The sequence below is a fragment of the Stenella coeruleoalba genome (assembly GCF_951394435.1).
Source record: "Stenella coeruleoalba genome assembly, chromosome: 15".
NCBI classification, from domain to species: domain Eukaryota; kingdom Metazoa; phylum Chordata; class Mammalia; order Artiodactyla; family Delphinidae; genus Stenella; species Stenella coeruleoalba.
Window position 1 is genome coordinate 42878109 of NC_137161.1, and position 21054 is coordinate 42899162.

At 43.3% G+C, this 21054-nt stretch overlaps 1 protein-coding gene across 4 annotated transcripts in view; it reads right to left on the reverse strand.

Moving 5' to 3' along the window:
- LOC307198911 (kinesin-like protein KIF16B) overlaps positions 1 to 21054 on the reverse strand; it is a 280798-nt gene that overhangs the window by 228260 nt on the left and 31484 nt on the right. For 3 of the 4 annotated variants that reach the window (XM_079946236.1, XM_079946235.1, XM_079946237.1), the window contains exons 2-10: positions 20391 to 20460; positions 18224 to 18337; positions 11554 to 11670; positions 9727 to 9824; positions 8903 to 9012; positions 5926 to 6068; positions 4192 to 4360; positions 3873 to 4004; positions 2558 to 2733 (exon numbers count right to left, since the gene is read on the reverse strand). In XM_079946236.1, the coding sequence (XP_079802362.1) occupies positions 2558 to 2733; positions 3873 to 4004; positions 4192 to 4360; positions 5926 to 6068; positions 8903 to 9012; positions 9727 to 9824; positions 11554 to 11670; positions 18224 to 18337; positions 20391 to 20460 (1129 nt within the window). Of the gene's footprint in view, positions 1 to 2557; positions 2734 to 3872; positions 4005 to 4191; positions 4361 to 5925; positions 6069 to 8902; positions 9013 to 9726; positions 9825 to 11553; positions 11671 to 14064; positions 14158 to 18223; positions 18338 to 20390; positions 20461 to 21054 lie in introns of those variants that run through there. The other variant, XM_079946238.1, reaches the window with a different exon arrangement.

Genomic DNA, 21054 nt, shown 5'->3' on the forward strand with positions numbered 1-21054 from the left:
AAGGCAACTGGCATATACAACACCTCTGAAGACGTTCCTCAGACAGAATGTGTAAAAGTTTTAATAAAGTTTTTCTGTCCATGTGATAAAGCTCCTTTCGAGGATTTCCTCAGTTTAATTTTAAAAGGCTGATCTTTCTTTGCTCATAACTTATTAACATATTAAGTACAAGAAATTAAACCAAGAATTTTCCAAGTACTTCCCTTCACATGTAGTAGTTTAGATGATCCTTACATATTTACTGCAGATATATGTTGTTAAAACATTGAAAAAAGATCCCAATAATAAGGGGTATAAATAAAAATGACTATTGTGGCTCGTGTCATAAGTGATTCAAGCCTGACAACATCATGTGCAGCGGGACTCTGTGCTGACGGTTTCTTTTCACACACGGGAAAGCTCCACATCAAAAAGTACAATGTATGTGGAGATATTTTTAGGTGCAGAGCAAGTCCTGGCCCACTGCAGTCCACCAGCTTATGGGACAGCACTGTTGGGTGTGTTCCAGGACTCAGGAAACTCCGCAAGGTTCTCGGCCTGTCGATATTCTCACAGGTCAAACCACTCACGGGATGGGATGTCAAGGACTTCGAGGGCCATATTTTCCTGAAGGGAAAGCTGCTCTGGAGAGAGCAGTGTGCATTTAAAGAAAAGTTTTGGGTTTTTTTAATGATACACTTCAGACATCCATTCACGGGTTAGGAAAATGGGAAGAACTGTATCTTTATTTCTAACTCCAATTTAACCTAGATTTTCTTTTTCTTTTTTTTTTTTTTTGCCACACCATGCAACTTATGGGATCTTAATTCCGCAACCAGGACTGAACCAGGGCCACAATAGTGAAAGCACCGAATCCTGACCACTGGACCGCCAGGGAACTCCCTAACTCAAACGTTTTAAAAAGTGCTCCTTGGAATCTAGAAAAACGGTACAAATGAACTTATTTGCAAAGCAGAAACAGAGACAGAGATGTAGAGAACAAATGTGTGGATACCAAATGGGGGAGGATGGGATGAATTGGGAGATTGGGACTGACACATATACACTACTATGTATAAAACAGATAACTAACGAGAACCTGCTGTACAGCACAGGGAACTCTCAATGCTCTGTGGTGACCTAAATGGGAAGGAAATCTAAACAAGAGGGGATACATGTATACATATAACTGATTCACTTTGCTGCACAGCAGACACTAACACAACACTGTAAAGCAACTATACTCCAATAAAAATTAAAATTAAGGGACTTCCTTGGTGGTGCAGTGGTTAAGAATCTGCCTGCCGATGCAGGGGACAGGGTTCAAGCCCTGGTCCGGGAAGATCCCACATGCCGCGAAGCAACTAAGCCCATGTGCCACAACTACTGAGCCCACGTGCCGCAACTACTGAAGCCCGTGTGCCTAGAGCCCATGCTCCACAAGACAAGCCACCGCGATGAGAAGCCCACGCACCACAACGAACAGTAGCTCCCGCTCGCCGCAACTAGAGAAAGCCCATGCGCAGCAACGAAGACCCAACGCAGCTGAAAATAAATTTGTTTGTTTGTTTAATTAAAATTTAAAAAAAAAAGAATAGGGCTTCCCTGGTGGCGCAGTGGTTGAGAGTCCGCCTGCCGATGCGGGGGACACGGGTTCGTGCCCCGGTCCGGGAAGATCCCACATGCTGCGGAGCAGCTAGGCCCGTGAGCCATGGCCGCTGGGTCTGCGTGTCCAGAGCCTGTGCTCCACAACGGGAGAGGCCACAACAGTGAAAGGCCCGCGTACCGCAAAAAAAAAAAAAAGAAAAAGAAAAAGAATAAAGTTTGAACAGGGAAAAAATAAATAAATAAATAGAATTAAAAAATAAATAAATGAAAAGTGCTCCTTGATTCTCTCTCACTACAGTATCCAAACCTAACAGCACGGACCACACTATGAGCACAGAATGCAGCTCAGTAAGTGCACCATGCAGATTATAAGGAAGTTTTCTGTAAAAAACACAAAAGGACAAGCAAGGCTCCTTCACGAAAACCCCAAGAGATCCTGAAGTGAGGCAGTTTCAACAATCAAACAAAGACCCGGGGAAATCGCCTGAGCCAGGCCACAGGGATGTCACACGTGTCCCTGCATCACCATAACCACTTCTATAACGGGCGATACAAAACAGAGATTCAGGAAGGTGCTCAAACGAGTCTTTCATTCTGTTAAAATACACTTTCAAGTCATAAAATGCTTGGGTAGAATCTTAAACATTACTCAAGCCCCTCGATTTCCTTCCACTAATGGAGATTATGCTGCTAATCCTATTGCATGCTAAATTTCCATCCGTAATTGATAACTATTAGATAGTTAATCATTTTGGGTTTAGTGGATAAAATCTTACGCACGGAGCACATAATGAATGCAAAGGCCAACGGGAGCGTGCTGTAAAGGAAAGGCCGGCAAACTCATTCAAAGCTTTACTTAGCACTTATTTACTCAAATCAATACAACCACGGAGATAAGTGCCTCGTTAAGATCTAGAAATTGGTGCCATTACTCAAAGAAAATTACCCATAAGTCTCAGAAAAAGCCAACCTGATTCCCTTGAGCAAGCAGCATTTTCAGCCTGGCTATTTCAGCTCGCAGCTCACGGATAAGCTTGACGTTGGCGTCCTCATTAATTGTAGGCTTGTTGATGATGTTTTTGGCTCTATTTGCATAGCGAAGGGTACTTAGGGTTTCTCCGTAATTGACATCAGCAGGTGAAATGGCTGTGAAGAATGAATTCAAAAAGTAATTTATCCGGTGCTCCGTTTCATTTAACACAAAGTTGGTTTGTAATTTAAAAGTCAGATTAACCCCAGGTCATTGGATAGACTAAATATTCATTGCCACAGTCATGAATATTAAAAATTATCTAGGACTCATAGGAAAAGTGCTCACTATACCAACTTAAATGCCATTTCGCTCTTTTTAAGTTTAGAATCGGCCATCTAACCAAATCTCCTCTGCAGCTTAGGGAGTTTTCTCCGTTGAAAATATAAGAAGAGGATTTCAAAACTATGTACGCTTCCAATGTAAAGTAGAAATTTAAATCCTTTTAGAAGTTCTGGCAAAACCTACCACCTGTAAAACTCCAGAGCATTGTGATTTTTGAAAAGAGTCAGTAGATCAGCTAATTCTTTTCTGCCTAAAGCTCTGGTTAATCAATCACACCCCAATGCCAACAAACTTCAGGGCTTAAGTGACTACACAACCACGTCTGGGGTGCATACCCCCAGGTAGAGCCCTTGCCTCCACAGGGACTCCATGGCATGGGTGTAGGGAGACACGGGGACATGGAAAGGACATGGGGGCGTGGTTAGGAGGAAAAGCATTTCTGAGTTCTCCTCAACAGTTACCTCCCCTTTGCACATTTTTTTCATCTTTTCTGCTTCTTCCTGTTAATTAGTGAAAAGATAGACATATATCACTGTTATTATTTGCTAGATTTACTGGGCTTTTTCCTCTCGATTCTTAATTTTAAATTCCATATTTTCTGCTTTGAAATAGAAAAAAAAAAAGTGGGGTTATTTTTACTCTATGTCCCTACAATGATTTTCTCCCACGAGTTAGCAGCGTTAGAAGTTTCTGTCCTGTTCTTTCAGCAAAGCTAAGAATCATTCCCCATGGACGTCGGCTTGCATAACCAAGAACATGGCAAGTTAATGTAACCAGAAAGAGGGAAAAAGAGTCAATAATACAATACTGTAGACTGGATCACAGAAGGTGCTTTTCTTTAGAACAGAAAAACTTTTTTTTTTTTTAATACAAAGGTGCTATTTCCTAATGAGACACTTTAAACTTCAGTAGTTACAGTTAATTCACACGAAACACTGTACGCTGAAGAAAAAGAATTTAAAATTCTTACTGGCAATCATGATAGTTTTAGAGTTTCCTCCAAGGCTATCTTTTAACAACCAAGTCAAAACAGAATCCCTGTAAGGCACAAAAACTTGCTTCTTCTTTACAAGAGGGTTTGCTGCATCCTGAGATAAATCAGCTGTAGGAGAAAAACAAAAGCGGGGGGGAAGTTAAAGGCAATCATTAAAGATTTTTTTCTCTAATTCGGCTTCAAAAAACCTTGAGGCTATTACTCCGGTTTGTGACACAAACATTAAACCCAAGTGCTCTGCGCTACTATGACACCACCAAGAACGAGAAGAGGCAGCAGACAAGTATGAACCCACCTAAGGCAGAAATGACATTTCCCAGAGTCACGAGGGATTTGTTGATGTTCCCCCCTTCCTTCAGCCGGACCCCGGTGGCACCAGTGGCATCTGCCCGCTCACTTCCGGCAAGATCGACTAAGTGGATCTTACTCACGGTTTCACATGGCATTTCAGAATCAAATTTTGCCTGTGGTGAAATATAAAAGCAAAGTGGAAGAGGTATAAAGAGCCCCAATGTTTATATGTTTATATAACATTTTTTATATGTTTTATGTGTTTATAACACAAATTCTAATTATTTTCCGCTCCTCACTGTGATCTCTCAGGGTAGATTTTTTTTTTTAATTTTGTTGTTTCATTGGCCTTCTTCCTGATGACAAAAATTAAATTGAATACAATAGAAGCCTACCATATGTGATTCCTAAACTTTCTGAAGAACTGCGGATTCCATTACCCAAATCACTGTCATTCTCAAAAGGGCCGAGTCTGACCACGGCAGATGAGGAAACTAGGCCCTGAGGGGCATTCCACAAAGAAAAATATAAGTACACAAATAATTAGTTTTGTTCTCATCCAAAATCTGCAACATTACAAGCACAATGGCTTTCCAAAATATGATAAATACAATTATCTGAAAGATCACTCAACCGTTATTCGATGTTAAAATTCGATTTGTTTCACAATTATAAAATAGTGAAAATCTTAACTTCTGTATTCCTTGATTCTGAATTCTACCGAAATTTTACTTTCCCAAAGACTTTTAACCTATGTTTTACAGTCTGAACCAAAACGCCAAAAAGAAATTACCATATTGTGATCGAAAAGCAAGCCTCTTAGAAACTAGGGACGGCCACATCTAATGCACATTAACCAGAAAACAGGAGAAAAAAACCCAGTAAACTACAGTAAATCAAAAGAAAAGGTCTAAAGAAAGGTAAATTTGTAGAGAATTTATCAGGAGCTGTTCCGACTGACCCTAGAGAATTTTTTCATCTTCTTTGCTCTCTGAGCCTCCTCATTAATGAAAGGTTAAGTTTTTCTATCTGATGTGTGCAATGGTTAATACAGGCCAGGTCCTCTCCAAACTCCTAACATGTGCGAGGCACTGAGAGGACCCCACACCTTTACGTTCATCCGTCCCCCGGTCTCGGTGTTAACGCATTTGCCCTGAGTCATTTACGCACGTTCAAAATGTGCTCCACCTCCAGACCATAATGAATTCCTACATTAACACTTAAAGACGTCCCTTGTCCTTTAATATCACTCTAATAATCACAAGCAGCGCTGCGGGTGAGTTCCACAGAGCCATAATGGACCGCGATGAGTTACCTTGGCCTCCAGCTGCTCTGACTGGCAACCCTGTTATCTCCCACAGAGCTGGCAACGATGAAAATTTTGACTTAATTAAGCACAAAGCAAGTTTTTTAATGTCTAGAACACGGCAGAAGCCTGCTAAATATTTCTTACGGGTATACATCAGGTTGCATTTCAAACGTAACCGCGGAGAAATCAGCACACAGCACACGTTCAAGTCTAATGAACAAGAAAATGGCAGTCGGCCACCTCTGCTTCTCCTGGCTCACCACAGGTCGGTCCTCAGCTGGTGCCAATCAGCAGGGAAAGCCCTCAGGGACAGAGCCAGCCCCCCCCCAACACACACACACACACACACACACACACACACACACACACACACACACACACACACACACACACACACACACACACACACACACACACAGCTGCCCTCACCTGGGTGAAGTTGATGGTGAAGATGGCGTGAGACCTGCTGCTGACATCATTCATCCCGGTGGCAGCGGTGGTCCGATTGATGTTTCCTGCATCCATAAGCTCTTCGACATCACCGTAATTCTGTACTAAATGTTTGGATAAATCTGAAAAAAAAAAAAAAAAAAGGCGGGGGGGGTAAAGAAATCTCCCCAGTATCTAGTAAATGGAAGAAGAAATGTACCTCTATGAAATAGTACACGACTGTACAAATCTGTGGTAGTTTATAACGCAGACTCAGGAGCTGGGCTGTCTGGGGTCAAGTCCAGGCTCTGCGGCTGACTAGTGGACTTTCACGGTTGTGAACAAGTCACTTAAGCTCACTAAGCGTCGTTCACCAATCCTGATAACGCATACCTATCGCATATGGTATTTAGGACACCTGTGAGATATCTTCATCAACCTCATGAGCACTAATCAGAGCCAGGGAAATAGAAACACTATCTCCATGCAAAACACACATTCTTTTAAATCCCTTTTAAAGAAACTTTCCATTCATCTGTTGGGAAACATTCATATGGTTCTAAAATCAAGGGCTACAAAAAGTAGACTGTGTAAAGGGTCTTCCCCCTCCCCCATCCAATAACCCACCCCCAACTTCCCCTTCTGTCAGGCAACCCAACATTATTAGCTTCTCCAGACCCTTCCAGAAATAACCTATATGTATACAGGCAATTACATATCTATTAAGCCATCTTATTTTCCCCTTTTATACATAGTAGCATATCATACACATTGTTTCGCATCCTGCTTTTTTCTGTGTAATAATACATTGAAGAATATTCTGTATCAGTTAAAGTAATCCTTCATTCATTCTTTTTTTTTTCTTTTTTTGCGGTACACGGGCCTCTCACTGTTGTGGCCTCTCCCGTTGCAGAGTACAGGCTCAGCAGTCATGGCTCACGGGCCCAGCCACTCCGCGGCATGTGGGATCTTCCTGGACCGGGGCACGAACCCGTGTCCCCTGCATCGGCAGGCGGACTCTCAACCACTGCACCACCAGGGAAGCCCCATTCATCCATTTTTATGGCTGCACAGCATTCGATTCTATGCATGTACCGTAACCAACAGTCTCCTATTGAGACTATAGAGGTTGTTGAGACTTTGCTTCCAATACAAGTAACGCTGCTACAAATAATCTTGTATTTCGGTTTTTACGAATATGTGTGAATATTTCTGCAAAATAAATTCTTAAGAGGTGGAATTGCTAGATGAAAGCACATTTGAAATTTTGATGGATATCACAAAACTGTCCTCCATAGAAGGCACTTTACACCCAGCAGTAACAAGGTATAAGACTGTCTCTCAACACTGTCTTACCAGGTTCCTTACATCTGCCGGGACAGTTAACAGATGCTAGCTTGAAGAATTTTTATTTTGCTTTTCTCTGATTATGAGGCTGAGCCTTCTTTCCTCCATTTAAAAATCATCAGTATTTCCATTTCTGTGGACAATCTAGTCACATCCTTTGTTCATTTTTCTCCTTGGTTTTGGAGCTGCCTTTATTAAGTTATAGGAGCTCTTTATATATTAGACTTAACAAGTCCTTTGTCTGAAACTTGAATTGAAAATATTCCCTCCACATTGTAAACTGTCTTTTTACTTTGCTTCTGGTGTTTCTGCCAAGTGTAAAGTTGGTTTTCTGTTTTGTTTTGTTTCACCATTTCAAATTTAACACTTTTATTTCATGGCTTCTGGATTTTAAGTAAAACATTTTTAAAGGCTTCCCTTCTCCAAATTTCTAGGAAAAAAAGTAATCCAGGGTTTCTTGCAGTCATTATGTCACTTTTTACTTTTAAATATTTGATCCATTTGCCATTTACCCTAGTATAAAAACTGAGCTCCAGTACCAAGTTACTTTTTTTTTCTTCCTAGACAGCTTAATAACCCATATTCCCCCAATGTTTGAATAGCAGATTTATTAGAAACTAAATCCCCATTAAGTATCTACACCAGATTCTGGATGTTTCACCCTGCTTGATTATTCTGTCTCCTCGCAAACCCAGCTTTGTAATATGTTTTAACATCTGATAAGACAGTTAAAGGGAAAACATGAAGGCACAGTTAGGCTAAAAACTATTAACAATAATAGTTATCCCACGCTCCACAGAACAAATACACAGTTACACATTTCACTTTGGGCATTAGAAAGCAAAAGTTCAATTGAAAATTTACTAAAATGCAGATGAGGACCTGTTGGTGCACCCGGTATAACCAGGTAAAAAAGACAACGGAAACAGGAACATCTTTAAATCGATGACCAGTTCTCAGCCTTGCCTCCAGCGAGACACACAGGAACGACAATAGCCACAGGAAAGCCGGTCTGTGTGCGAGTCTTATAGGCCAGCCTTAACTCAGCAGCCGTATACAGAGGAATTGTGTAGAGCTGACCGTTCTATTCCAAAGACAGCCTTCAAGCCAGCCTATTTTTTAAATAATTCGCAAGGGCCAGCCCTTCACCCGTCATTCCCTGAGACATTCCTCACAAAGGACCGTGACACAACTAGTGTAGCACAATACAAAGGCCGAGAACACAGCACAGGAACCTGCAAACAAGCTTCCCAAAGGCGAGAGGTCTCAGAGTCGCCCTATAATCATGTTACCATTAAGGTCAGTAAAAACACACTGCTAAAATGCAAGGCCATTTAAAGAGACAGGCTGTAGGGTTGCTTATCTTGCCTGGGAACTTGGAAAAAACAAGTTCCTGGAGTTCTTAAAGCCAGAGGAAATCTATTGGCAAGCCCCACAAAATCACCAAATGCCCAGTGAAGTATAAACGCATTAAATGAACATCATGCAGTGACAGCACATGCAATTTTTACTATAATGATTCCAAAAATAAATTTTTAAAATCTCGCCATTATCCTACATTTTTTTTCTCTGAAACTATTATTTTTACAAAAATTCCCAAGAATAGGGCTGTGAAAACATTCACTCTTACCCTCAACATAAGGTCCTTCTTTTGGATGCTCACGGACTCTTAAATTGAAGGTTTTGGATGACTTCCGTCTAAGTAGATCTCTCACACGTTCATTATAAATTTCTAAGTAGCTAAAAATTTCAAATAGAGTTGAATTCAGTAAGATGATTTCAGACATTAATAACAACAACAATAACAGCAGCAACATACATTTATGGGTGGTAACCATGTATCAGGTACAGCACTTTACGTGGATTATTTCATTTAATCCCTACAATAGCCCAGAGGTAGGTACTACTATTATCTCCATTTTAGGCAATAGAGGCTCAGGGTGATTTAAACAACCTATCCAAGGCCTCACAGCCTCTGCGGGGTCAGGCAGCCAGGAGAACCCTTGATTGCCACGTCTGCCCCCAAACCACTGACGAAACTGCCTCCCCACACAGGTTTAAGTTCAAGGAGGAAAAAACACCTCAACCACCCAGATCTATTTAAATAATAGATTTATAGTGATCCTACCAACATAAAGAATAACACAAATCCTATTCAAATAAAAGAATAAGGCAAGTGGGTATACACTGAAAAGTCGAAAGCTCACTCCATTTGAGATGAGCATCCTTCGTTAGTTTCCAACCAAGGCGGGTTGCCTCTACCAGCCTCCCAAACCCCAATCCAAATGGTACCCAAGGAAGTCACTGAACATGTATGTGCTTTAAGCTTGCCTTCCAACCGGCACAGCACAGGAGGGGGAGAGGCAGACTCTCCCCTAAGGAATCCAAAGACTTTATCCACTCCTTGTGCCTTAAATCAAGCTCACACTCAGTTACTCAGGCCATGGGCCCTACCTGACTTCAGTTCGAAAAGATGCCTCATCCCATCTGGTGGTTTCATTTATCCGACTGAAGAGCCCTTCGCAGATCCGGGGTATTAAGCCAGAATCGCCCTGCAGTGGGAAGGAGGGACGCCTCAGCTGTCACTTGAAATAAAAGCAACCGACGATTGCATCTGCAATTGGCTGGGGTGGACTCAGACTCCAGGGGCCTGCAGGCCCGGCCCAGGGCCCAGGGCGCAGCACTCATCCCCTGCAGGGCTGCTTCCTACTCTCTGAAATGAGAGGATTGAGTTTTCGAATTTCTACCTGCTGGGACCATGATAATATACAGTTATCAGCTGTTCATCAGCTAAATCATGGCTTGCAAACATAAGACGACTTATTCTCTAGCTTTCAAATAGTCACGTTTCGGTCGGCACTGACACGCTGACGAGCTTCAGAATGGTACCAAAGACGAGGTAAAAATGTTCTCGTTAGAAAGCCAGACTTTAGGGCTTCAGTGTTTTCTTCTGAAATCCCTCACTACTTTCACCCAATCTCCCATCCCCAAAATAAATATATATATATCATCACAGGTTTAGGAGAATTTTTTTCCTTGATACCATTAAATCAGTATCAATTCTTATAACGAAAAATTGGGCCTTTCACCACATTTTTTCTTCTTACTTTAAAAAATAAAATAAAAAAGAATACCCAAATGGTACTCAACTGTAAGGTCAGAGAAAAACAGCTGTAACTTATGAGTGCTTTGTTGAACTTACATAAACTAGCTAAGAGGGAATCAACATGTAAATTTCATTTTTAGAGAACGCTTTTTTCTCCAAAGGCACAGTAGGAAAGTAGGAAGAGAGAAGTAATGGTAAAAGGAAATGTGAAACTCTTGAAATGGTCTGTTCTTCTCTTATTCTTCCCTACTTCTCAGCATTGAGGATTCACTGTCCAGCATTTATTTTCTTCTCCTGGAAAGAAAATGCCTGGATTTAAGAAGCCAGGACACATGCACTCAAAGGCTTACATCTGGAAAGACCTGTCCTCCTTTAATGCATTACTTCTTCCACTAACCATCGAGCCTGTAGCATTCAAGGCACCACCGAGCCTGTCAGCAGGAAACCCAGCCATCCTCCGCTAGTCCCCCCACATCTAGAACAGGCTGGCGCCTCTCAGACTCAGTGAACAGTTTTCAAAACCACAACATGAGAAAAGTAAAACACACAAGCACTATCCAGGTCTGGAGAAAACACAGAATGGGGTAAGTTCCTACAATCACGTCTAGTTCTTCCTCTGCCATATTTTGGGGCAAGTATAACTTTAAGGTTCTTAATTTATACGGCATAACTACTAGACTCTACATACTATATTTATAGCTATGTGGACTCTACATAACCTGTATAATTCTAACATTTTTTATGTATTCACTGGATTTCCGTAGTACCTTTCCACCAAAGAGACTCTTTCTTTTACATTTTTCTTGGGGAAAAATGTTTTGAATAATTTTAAATAGAACAGAGTTCAATAATTTTATTCCAACTGTTGGGTTGGCAGAAAAGAAGAATAAATTACTTGTAGGCCCAGCATACGTTTTTGATAAGATTATAAAGCCTTTAGAAACAGAAAATGAACTGAGACTCCCATCCATTATTCATGCTTATAAACTTAAAACTATTTCTAATTTAAAATCTCTCAAAGGAAATTTCGTCCGACTTATTACTGAGTTTTACCTTATTGCTAAAGAATGATCAGAACATGAAAAGCAAGTTAGTACAGACCACGTAGATAAGAGATACTTTTATCAGTCCAAAGAGAGATAATGAGAAATTTTCTTCCCACACAAACAACGTACAGAATCTCCCATCATGGTGTATGACTTTCCTGATCCGGTCTGCCCGTATGCAAAGACACATGCGTTATAACCTTCAAATGCAGACTTCACGACATCTGTGCCAAGGGTTTTGAAAACCTGAAAGAAGAAAAGAAAAAACAAAAAACCACAAAGGATACAATTACCATGGATTTTAATAAAAACTCCTTCAGTGTTGACAGTGTTCTTGAATCCTACTTTCATAAGGATTACACCATGTAAATAAAGCACTACAGAGCTGTTAACGACAGAATAAGTGTATACCCCCGTTTTTAATCAAAAGGAAACTTTTCTGATTTCCTTCATTTGATTTAATGAAGCAGGAAGCAACCCCATCCTTTTTCCCACTTAAGTTAACAAAAAATTCCTGAAATAGAAAAAGGTAAACAAGGCAAAGTGACGTCATATCTAGGAACAAAGACGATTTTAAAGCGTGACGATTGACCATTTCAGAATTAAATAAACTTATAAAGTAATTCATGCTATCAGACCTTCCAGAAACTAAATATTCAATGTCACAGCAGCCAGAAAGTTACGGCCCAAAAACCATGTCAAATCAATGTCATCATTTTAAGGATACGGCCATTCATCAAAGTCTCCGGAGGCTCTCACAGAGCTGAGTGATGAGTGGGTGCAGGTGAGGCTGGGATGCCAGGCTCTCCCGAGTCAGAATCCAGCGCATTTTCCTATTTGGACATTTGCCCAGGATGGAGAGGGCAGGAAGACGAGCTGTGTAGGGCCTGGGTTGGCACTTATGGTGGCCTGAGTTCACGTCCACCGCACCACACAACTGCACTAGGATGCTTTGGGGAATGGAAGGGGGGTGAAGGACAAATACTTGACCCACACAATCGATGTAAAAGAAGCAAATCAAGATGCCTGGTCATCCTCCTTACACCCAGCTGGGGTGGGGACCAGCCAAAGCTTTCTAACCCACTCCTGCCTTCACACTGGACCCCGCCCCCTCCCTGCAGGGGAGACCAGGACACAAAGGGCACACAGAACACCTCCCTGCTTCAAAAACAAGGCACATCAGCAGCTGAAGAGACACCGGAGAGGGAATACGATCAGGTTCTCAGTCAGAGCCAGGAAAAGGTGTGGGGTCCCCCGCAAAGGCCAGGGTGGGAGCCTCACCAGCCCCTTGGGAGGGTTCAGTATCCATGAGTGATGCCGGGTGAGCCCAGCTCAAGACACACCATCGTCTCCCCATAGGGATCTGGGCCCTCCAGCCAGATACCACCCCGGGACGGGGCTGACAACCACTGGCCATCGTGCTCTGCCCTCCCCACACAGACATCCTTGCTACCAACACAGCTTGTCAGCCAGGGACGCTCCAGGCCCCGTCTTCCTGCCATCTTGTTTAGACTTCGTCTCCTCGGTGGCGTCAAAGACGTACAGACTATCCTTCCAACCCAGCCGCTTCCACAGAGGACCCTCTCATTACTCTCCTTCATTCTGAGTTAAGTTTCATCCGTTTCAGCTTTACGAGCTGATATTTTCTGATCCTTTTCCCACATTCAGATGACTAACTCAACCTTCAACTAGAGCAGCTCACACCGTGTCTGTGATCAGCCCTCGGGGCGAGTAGTGTCCTAGATCCACTGTCCAGGGGGAGAGGTTAGGTCACTGGGCACACAGAGGGCGGCAGAGTGGGATCTGCATCCGGCCTCCCTGAAGCCAAAGCCTGCGCTTCTGCAGGAGTAGACGCCGAGTCCTCTTCCCACGCTCTCGACATCAATCTGGAAGCCCCAACCCTACGTGGAAGGGCCTCCCCCGACAGACCACACACACGCGCGCGCGCGCGCACACACACACACACACACACACACACACACACACACACACACACACACACACACACACACACCCCTCTGTGAAGAAGCAGAACCAGGAATCCCAGGGGGACTCTGGGCTCCAGACTAACCATCTGAGGTTCATGTTCACCACTATATATGGAGTAGGAGGAAAATTAAATATTTCTTTAATGCTTTCTGATTAGACAAAAACCAAAAGGCAGATGTCACTTTTAACCACTTCACAGAGTGCCACTGGAGAGAAAGAAGAGCCTTCCAAAAGCTTCTGGAAGAATAAAGGAAGGCTCTTCTCTCATACTTTTGTCTGAGGCTAAAACAGTCATGGAAAATATCATATTTAAACCAAACCCCAAAGTTTTCAAAATGGAACTCTTCCCCAGGGTTAAAATCCACACCTGCTACTTTACTCCTCATTTAGTCTCTAGAAAGCTAACTCAGCTGGAGTTCCTCCAGCCTCAGGGGGCCCCGGAGGGGGCGGGGGGCCTGGCACTGGTGGACGTGACCGCACGACAGGCCTAGAAAATGCAGGTCCGGAGGCGCTGAGACCCAGGCCTGGCTTGGTCCCAGCTTCAAGTCGGTTGGGGACCCAGAGACGCAGCAGGACGGTGCCCACACCTACGGGGTTCCCAGCAGGGAAAACCGGCTACCCCACTGCAGCTCCCACCAAGGACTGATTTACCATCGTCTACCAAACCGAGGTGGGGAAGGAAGGGGCTGCTCGACTGGCTGATGTCCTGCCCTCCTGGCCAGGGTCCCCGAGAGCCACTTCGCTGCTTGTCTGAGAGGCTACAGCGCTGACTTACAGAGCAAAGGGAGGCATCGCAGGGCCTCGCTTGAGGGGAAGTGCCCACAAGAGGGCGCTGTGAAAACAAAAGACTCTCCATCCAGCTGTCAACTGGGAAATTTTAGGTTTCAAGTTTCTCCGGAGTCGAATCAAGGAACAGGCAGTGCGAGATCAAAGCCTCCCTTTGTAGTCTGGAGAACAATTAAGAAAATTAGACCTTACTTAATGGTCTTTAATTGACACGAGTATGGACTTAAATGGCTCACTGATTTTTTTTCTAAATCTAACATTAATTTGGAAGGAAGAAATAGTAACGGTCATCTTATTTGGAATTTGTTTAACATTATGGGAAACTTGACTTGTACTATAGTAATGGGCATGATATATTGTCTCAAGATGCCTCTTCATTTAAATGATTTTTAAAAAGAAGAAAAAGACAAGGGCCGACATCACACTAAGCCTGCAACTGCCCGTTTACAGCAGGGGTGAGAACTGTCGGTTCAGTTCCTGTGCAGGATCCAGCAGCATGAAAACTTCAGTCGATATAACACCAGCTATTCAAATTAGAGATGAGGAAGATTACCTTCTCTTTAACAGAGTGTCTAAAAAATAGGTGTTTTCCCAAAAATGCCAAACTCACAGAAAAAGAGATCGGATTTGTGGTTACCAGAGGCGGGAGGCTGGGGGAGGGAGACTTGGAAGAAGGAGGTCAAGAGGTACAAACTTACAGTTACAGGAGAAATAAGCGCTAGGAATATAATATACAACAATGATGACTACAGTTCACACTGCTGCATGATACACAGGAAAGTTGTTATGAGAGTAGATCCTAAGAGTTCTCGTCACAAGGAGGAATTTTTTTTCCTTTTCTTTTTATTGTATCTATATGAGAGGATGGTTATTAATTAAACCTATTGCGATAATTGTTTCACAAGATACGTAAAGCGAACCCTCATGCTGTACACCTTAGACTTATACAGAGGTGTATTTCAATTATTTCTCAATAAAACTGGAAAAGAGGGGAAAAAAACCACTAGGAGTGTTCCTGGATCTCTGCTGGTTTTATTAACACGTGGTTCTGCTAGAAAGCAGTGTTTACTAACATATCTCAAAGGCTTTTTCAGTTTTGAACTGAATGTACGATATAAATAACCCGAGACTGTTCCTTGACTTTGGGTTCCAGAGTAAAGGAGCCAAAGCCTCTGAAGCGCGGACACCTGCAGTGGAAAGTCTCCTCCGCAGCTGAAAACTCTTTTCCTTCTCAAACTATTTTTAAACTCTGGGCAGCTATTTTTAACTCCCAAAAGAGCTAAACGTGGGCTTCCCTGGTGGCGCAGTGGTTGAGAGTCCGCCTGCCGATGCAGGGGACACGGGTTCGTGCCCTGGTCTGGAAGGATCCCATGTGCCGCGGAGCAGCTGGGCCCGTGAGCCATGGCCGCTGAGCCTGCGCGTCCAGAGCCTGTGCTCCGCGGCGGGAGAGGCCACAACAGTGAGAGGCCCGCGTACTGCAAAAAAAAAAAAAAAAAAAGAGCTAAACGTGTTACTGCTTCCCTGACCTTGACTCTCACTGAACCCAGGATATGTGACCTGTTCCATAAATGAACTACCCACCCGTAGACGAGGCCTCTCAGTCAACAAACGCCTGCTGAGCATCTCCAGGGAGCCAGGCCCTGCTGTCCACGCCACCACTCCCGTCCCTGGGCTTTCCCTCGGCACAGCCCCTGTCCCCAAAAGGCCTCAAATCCAGGTTAAACAGGGGGGAAAATGCAGCCGCTCGCTGGGTAACTTAGGAGGGAAACCTTCATGGCCCTCATTCATCCTCTAATGAAGATGTTCTGAGGACCATGTAATGAACCAGCTTTTCCCTTAAACTCCCTCGTACCAGCCACTTCATTTGCATTCCTACCTGAAAGCCAAAATCTGGATTCCACTAGCTGCAACATTCTGTTCCTCACCAGACTCCTAGCTACCAACACTGACTGATCCACGTGCCTCAGGACCAAAGTCATCTTCGCTCACTCGCTCATCCATTTATTCATTCAACAGGGCTGCCCTGTCCACCTGTCACTGAGAACACACCAATCCTTAAACCCTTAAGACCTTCCAGGGGTATCTACACCGCCGTATACCTCAGCCCCAGGATCTCAACTCTGCTACTATTCAGTCGATTAGACCTACAGACTTGAGAAGGTTATTTAAGCTGAGTCTCCTTGACAAAGAAAAATGGAGCTAAAGTCGACCTCAATTGGTTCTTGTGAGGATTAAACGAGGCAGCACCCCTGAGCACCAAGCAGCGTTTCTGATTCCCCTGCAAACTCCAGCAGCATTAGTTCACCTTTCCTCTCCCGGCCCCTCTCTCATGCCCAGCACCCCATCTCTCCTCATGGCCCCCATTCCTACTGCTGTTGTCCTTCCTATGTTTCCCCAATACTGAATCAACAACTTGTAGATACTATCACTCCCCCAGCCCTCTCCTTGGAACAACTTCTCCACGTTCACAGCCAATCTGAACTCCCAACACTTACATCGCCTCAGGAAGCCAGCCTCCTCCACAAACCATTCCTAAACCAACTACATTTCTCAAATGCTAAGGATTGTGCAACTCACCTGGGGATCTTGCTGAAAAATGCAGTTTGATTCAGTAGGTCTGGAGTAGTTCCTGAAATTCTGCATTTCTAACACTTTCCCAGGCAACGCTGAGATTCTAATACGTGGACACACCAAGTTACAAGAACCTACACCAGGATACCACTTCAAGATGCCATCGCGTGGGTCACAAGCCTGGGCGGGCAGGACAGGAATTCACGTTCGCTTTAAGACCTGGAGACCTGAAGCCATGCCTCTTAAGGAGCTGTTAACAAGCCAGGGAGAAGCCCCGCCATGCGGGCATGCTCTCCCCCCTACCCCACACCGTGTTTCACCAGAACCCCGCTCTGCTCCAACACCCTGCTTGCCCCACCCAGGGAAATACACTAGTCCTTCTGGTCACATGACACACCATCAAGCGACGGTCCCCTGGGAGGATCTTCAGGTCTGTTCTCATCTGCCCATGTCATGTCTACATTTCAGATCACAAAAGCCTACAGCACAGGTTTCCTGGACAAATTCCAGCTTCATTCTAGGTTCTAGAAAGATTCTGAACAAAACGATCTTGCTTTCTAGAATCTTTCTTTCTAGAACCTACAATGATCCATCCAAGCAGGGGGAATGTGACTTGGGTGTGAAGTGTACCTCCTAAAGCTCTGCATCGCAGCAGGACTCAAGGCCAACTGAGTTATGTGTCAGGCTTAGCAGTACACACAGGCAGACATCAGAGCTCCTGCGGATTCAGTTCAGACCACAGCAATAAAGCGAGGCACACAAATGTTTTGGTTCCCTGTGCAAATAAAAGTTATGTTTATACGATACTGTAGTCTATTAAGTGTGTAGCAGCATTTTGTCTAAAAAATAACATACATACCTTAATTAAAAAATACTTGCTAAAAAATGCTAACCATCATCTGAGCCTTCAACAAGTCGTAATCTTTTTGCAACAGTAACATGATAGATCATTGATCGAACATACTACTAATGAAAGAGTTTAAAATATTGCGAGAATTACCAAAATGTGACACAGAAACACGAAGTGAACAAATGCTGTTGGAAAAATGGCACCAACAGACTCGACACGGGATTGCCTCAACCTTCAATTTGCAAAAAAGCGTTAACATCGAGCACAGTAAAATGAAGTATGCCTGTAAATGTCCCCCCGAAAAATGCTTTACTTGCAAAGCTCCTTTAAAACAGTAATCACTGCCAAGTTTTGAAACAAAAATTATGATCATCACGCTCAGAAGTTTTAAAAAAAAAAAAATCAACCTTTTGGGGATGGAATTCATCTCAGGCTTAAGATAAATGGTGCTATATAATAAGCAAAAAGCTAAGTTAGCAAAGGCTAATTTTACATAAATCATATTCACAAAAAATTTAGCAAGATGTTTTAAAGAATTTTAGGGTAGGCATGTTTTTCTCAATATGAAAATAAACCAAAACAGAGATTTTGAAAATACCATACCATTTCTTGTGAAACATAATCTGGACTTTGTGTATCAGCAGAATAAAAAGAAAAGTCATAGGTGAAGGTCTTGGTCCGTTCTCTTCCTGAGTCCCCAGTCCCTCCTTCTGGTATCTAGAAAGAGATGATTATGACAATAATAACAACAATGTAAGAGGAAAATAATAATGTGAAGAGCACTGTCAGCAAACAAGTAATCTGTCCAATTCAAGAAAAAAACTTCATAAAAAGCACACAAATGATCACCATTTTCCATTATTTATACCCTGGCTCAAATCCATTTAATTCCTCACCTCCTGAATGAATGAAGGAATGAATGAACAAGCAAGCAAACCTCAACTCCTCCCAGCAATTCAGGCTCCTACGATATGACCCAAGGCTACTTTTCTGGACATTTTATCATGATTACCTTATATGAACCTGACACTCCAGCCAGACGCTATGTTTTTCTGACTTCAATGCTTTTTATTGCTGGAGTCTGCACAACTCCACAGCGTGCTGTTCACAGAGATGACAATGTGAAAGCAGTTGTGTGATCCTGTGGCCCCACTGAAAACTGCAGGTCAGAGGCCTCCTCTTCCACAAAGCTCCCCTTGGGCACTGCATCCAGAAGTAATTCTCCCACCTCTGAGAGACGACTCTCCCAGGACACATTGTATTATGAGTCTATTGCATATGGTTGCGTACATCTTGTCTACCTTGCTATGTACCAAAATCGAAGCAAAAACCATGTTTAAAAATCTTCATATGCCACCAAGGCCTCACACAGCTCCCTGGACATATGCGGAGTAAATGTAATGGGCATCCTATTTTCCAACATAATTCAGATACTATAGTATACATACTATAAAAAAAAAAATTGTTTAAGGTTCTTATTATTAAAATGTTTAAAAATCCAGGCATCTATTCTGGTTATATCAGACAAGGCAATGTTTTGTAAAACTCAAAAAGCAACAGAGTAATCAAGGAAAACAGATTCCATAACACACAAAGGAAGGAGATTCATCCAAGGCCATGGGTCTCTCCACTCCGTTCCGGTAAATATGATGTTTGAATGACTTTGACCGCAGCACTGTGAGCACACAAAGGTATACGAAGAAGAGCAAAGCAGAGGTAACCAACAGCAGAGAAAGAACAAGTGACCGTGAGAAGATGTGGGAGGTCAAAGGAGGGAAAGCCAGGTGCGGGCCAAGCAGAGCCAGAAGGTAGAACTGCGGGCAGCGGAGAAAGAAAGACATTCCACTGGAGAATGCCTCAGGCCAAGGGGCACCAGAGCCTCAGAGGAGGCCTCTCGAAATGCCCAGAGCACGGCCCATGCGAAGATGGGCACATTCCCCAGCTTCTATCACTGGGGATCAAGTTGCACGACTTTGAAACTGGATTTCAAAGCGTCCAGTCCCTTGAGCCACGAATTAACAGAAATCCAACCAGAGACTGATCTGCACTTGGCCGTGGGGCACCAGGCCTCTGAAACCCAAACCTGTGAGCTAATGACAACTATCGGAGGAGGATGGGGTTGGGTTCATAAGGCACATGATTTCTTTATTATTGATTTTACACACTTATTTTTCCCCTAAGTGAAAAGTATTCAAGGTCCTTAACAAATTCACTAACCAAAGAAAGAAAAACAGGATACTTTAAGTACAAAAAGAACTCACCATCTCAGAAAATTCTGGGATTTTTTTTTTCAATTTTCTTTTTTCCAGAAAAAAATTTCAGTTTTTTAAATTTTTCATCCTCTGAGTTTTGAATAATAATACCAGCTTCTCTTGCAAAGTTTACAAAATTATTTTCATTAAAAATGAAAACAAATCTAGGGCCAAAGCTTCTTTAATAATTCACAATGAGCCAACTGCCAGGCTAAGGATCCACCACAGGATACAGGATAGAAACGCCTGGGTCGGGGCTAAACCCATGAGGTCACCTCCCAGAGCTGCGGCTCAGGCCCGGCTCTCAGGTCAGCGAAACCAGGGACGGGACAGGAGACAAAGCATCAACCCTTTTGCTTTGTGACCAAGCCCAAGCCAAGTGCAAGCTGACGTGGTGGACTGAACAGAGAAAGGAGGGCTGTGGAAACAGCAGATGTGTTGTATTTACCCACAAGCCGTTGGACGCGGAAACAAACACACAACTCACAGAACTGGAGCCAGCCCAGGCCGCTACTTGCCTTTAAGTTTGTGATTGTTGTTTTGCTTTTCTCCATTTGAATAATGAATTTGGCTTCCAAGTCTTTTTCCCTGCAACACAAATAATTCAGCGTTGGTTAGGAGAGAAAAGACTGTTTTTACAATATTTGTTGTATTTACTTTTTACATATGGCAGTTTGTTTTTAAATGGCACGTGAAGCACAATCTCTGATACACCCCCGTCCTGAAACCTTACGAACGTAAACTTGAGGACGCACAAAACAGATGCCACCATCAAAAACTTAAGACTGAAAATACTGTGTTGGCGAACCCTGGAAGAACGTCTACCTGTGAGTCAAAAGGAGTCTATGTGAAATGACAGAAACCAGGGACACTGTGTGACTCGGATAAAAGAGAAGCCCCACCCACCCGGAACAGAAGAAAGTCACCATATCCCTCCATCCAGGATGAGAACTAAGAAGAAACAGGAGTCGTGCTCACAACCAGGTGCTGCTTCTAGAAGCAGCCAGGGCACTGTCCCCTCCCCCCACCTCCTTTCTATACCCATCCAGAAAATGTAATTCCGAGAAGACACCAGAACAGGAAGTTAAGAGAAATCCTAAAAAGTACAGTTCTCTGAAAGAAATGAGACTACACCCACACAATGGAGTGGGATGTCCCTGGCAAAGGAATGAGGAAGGTCTC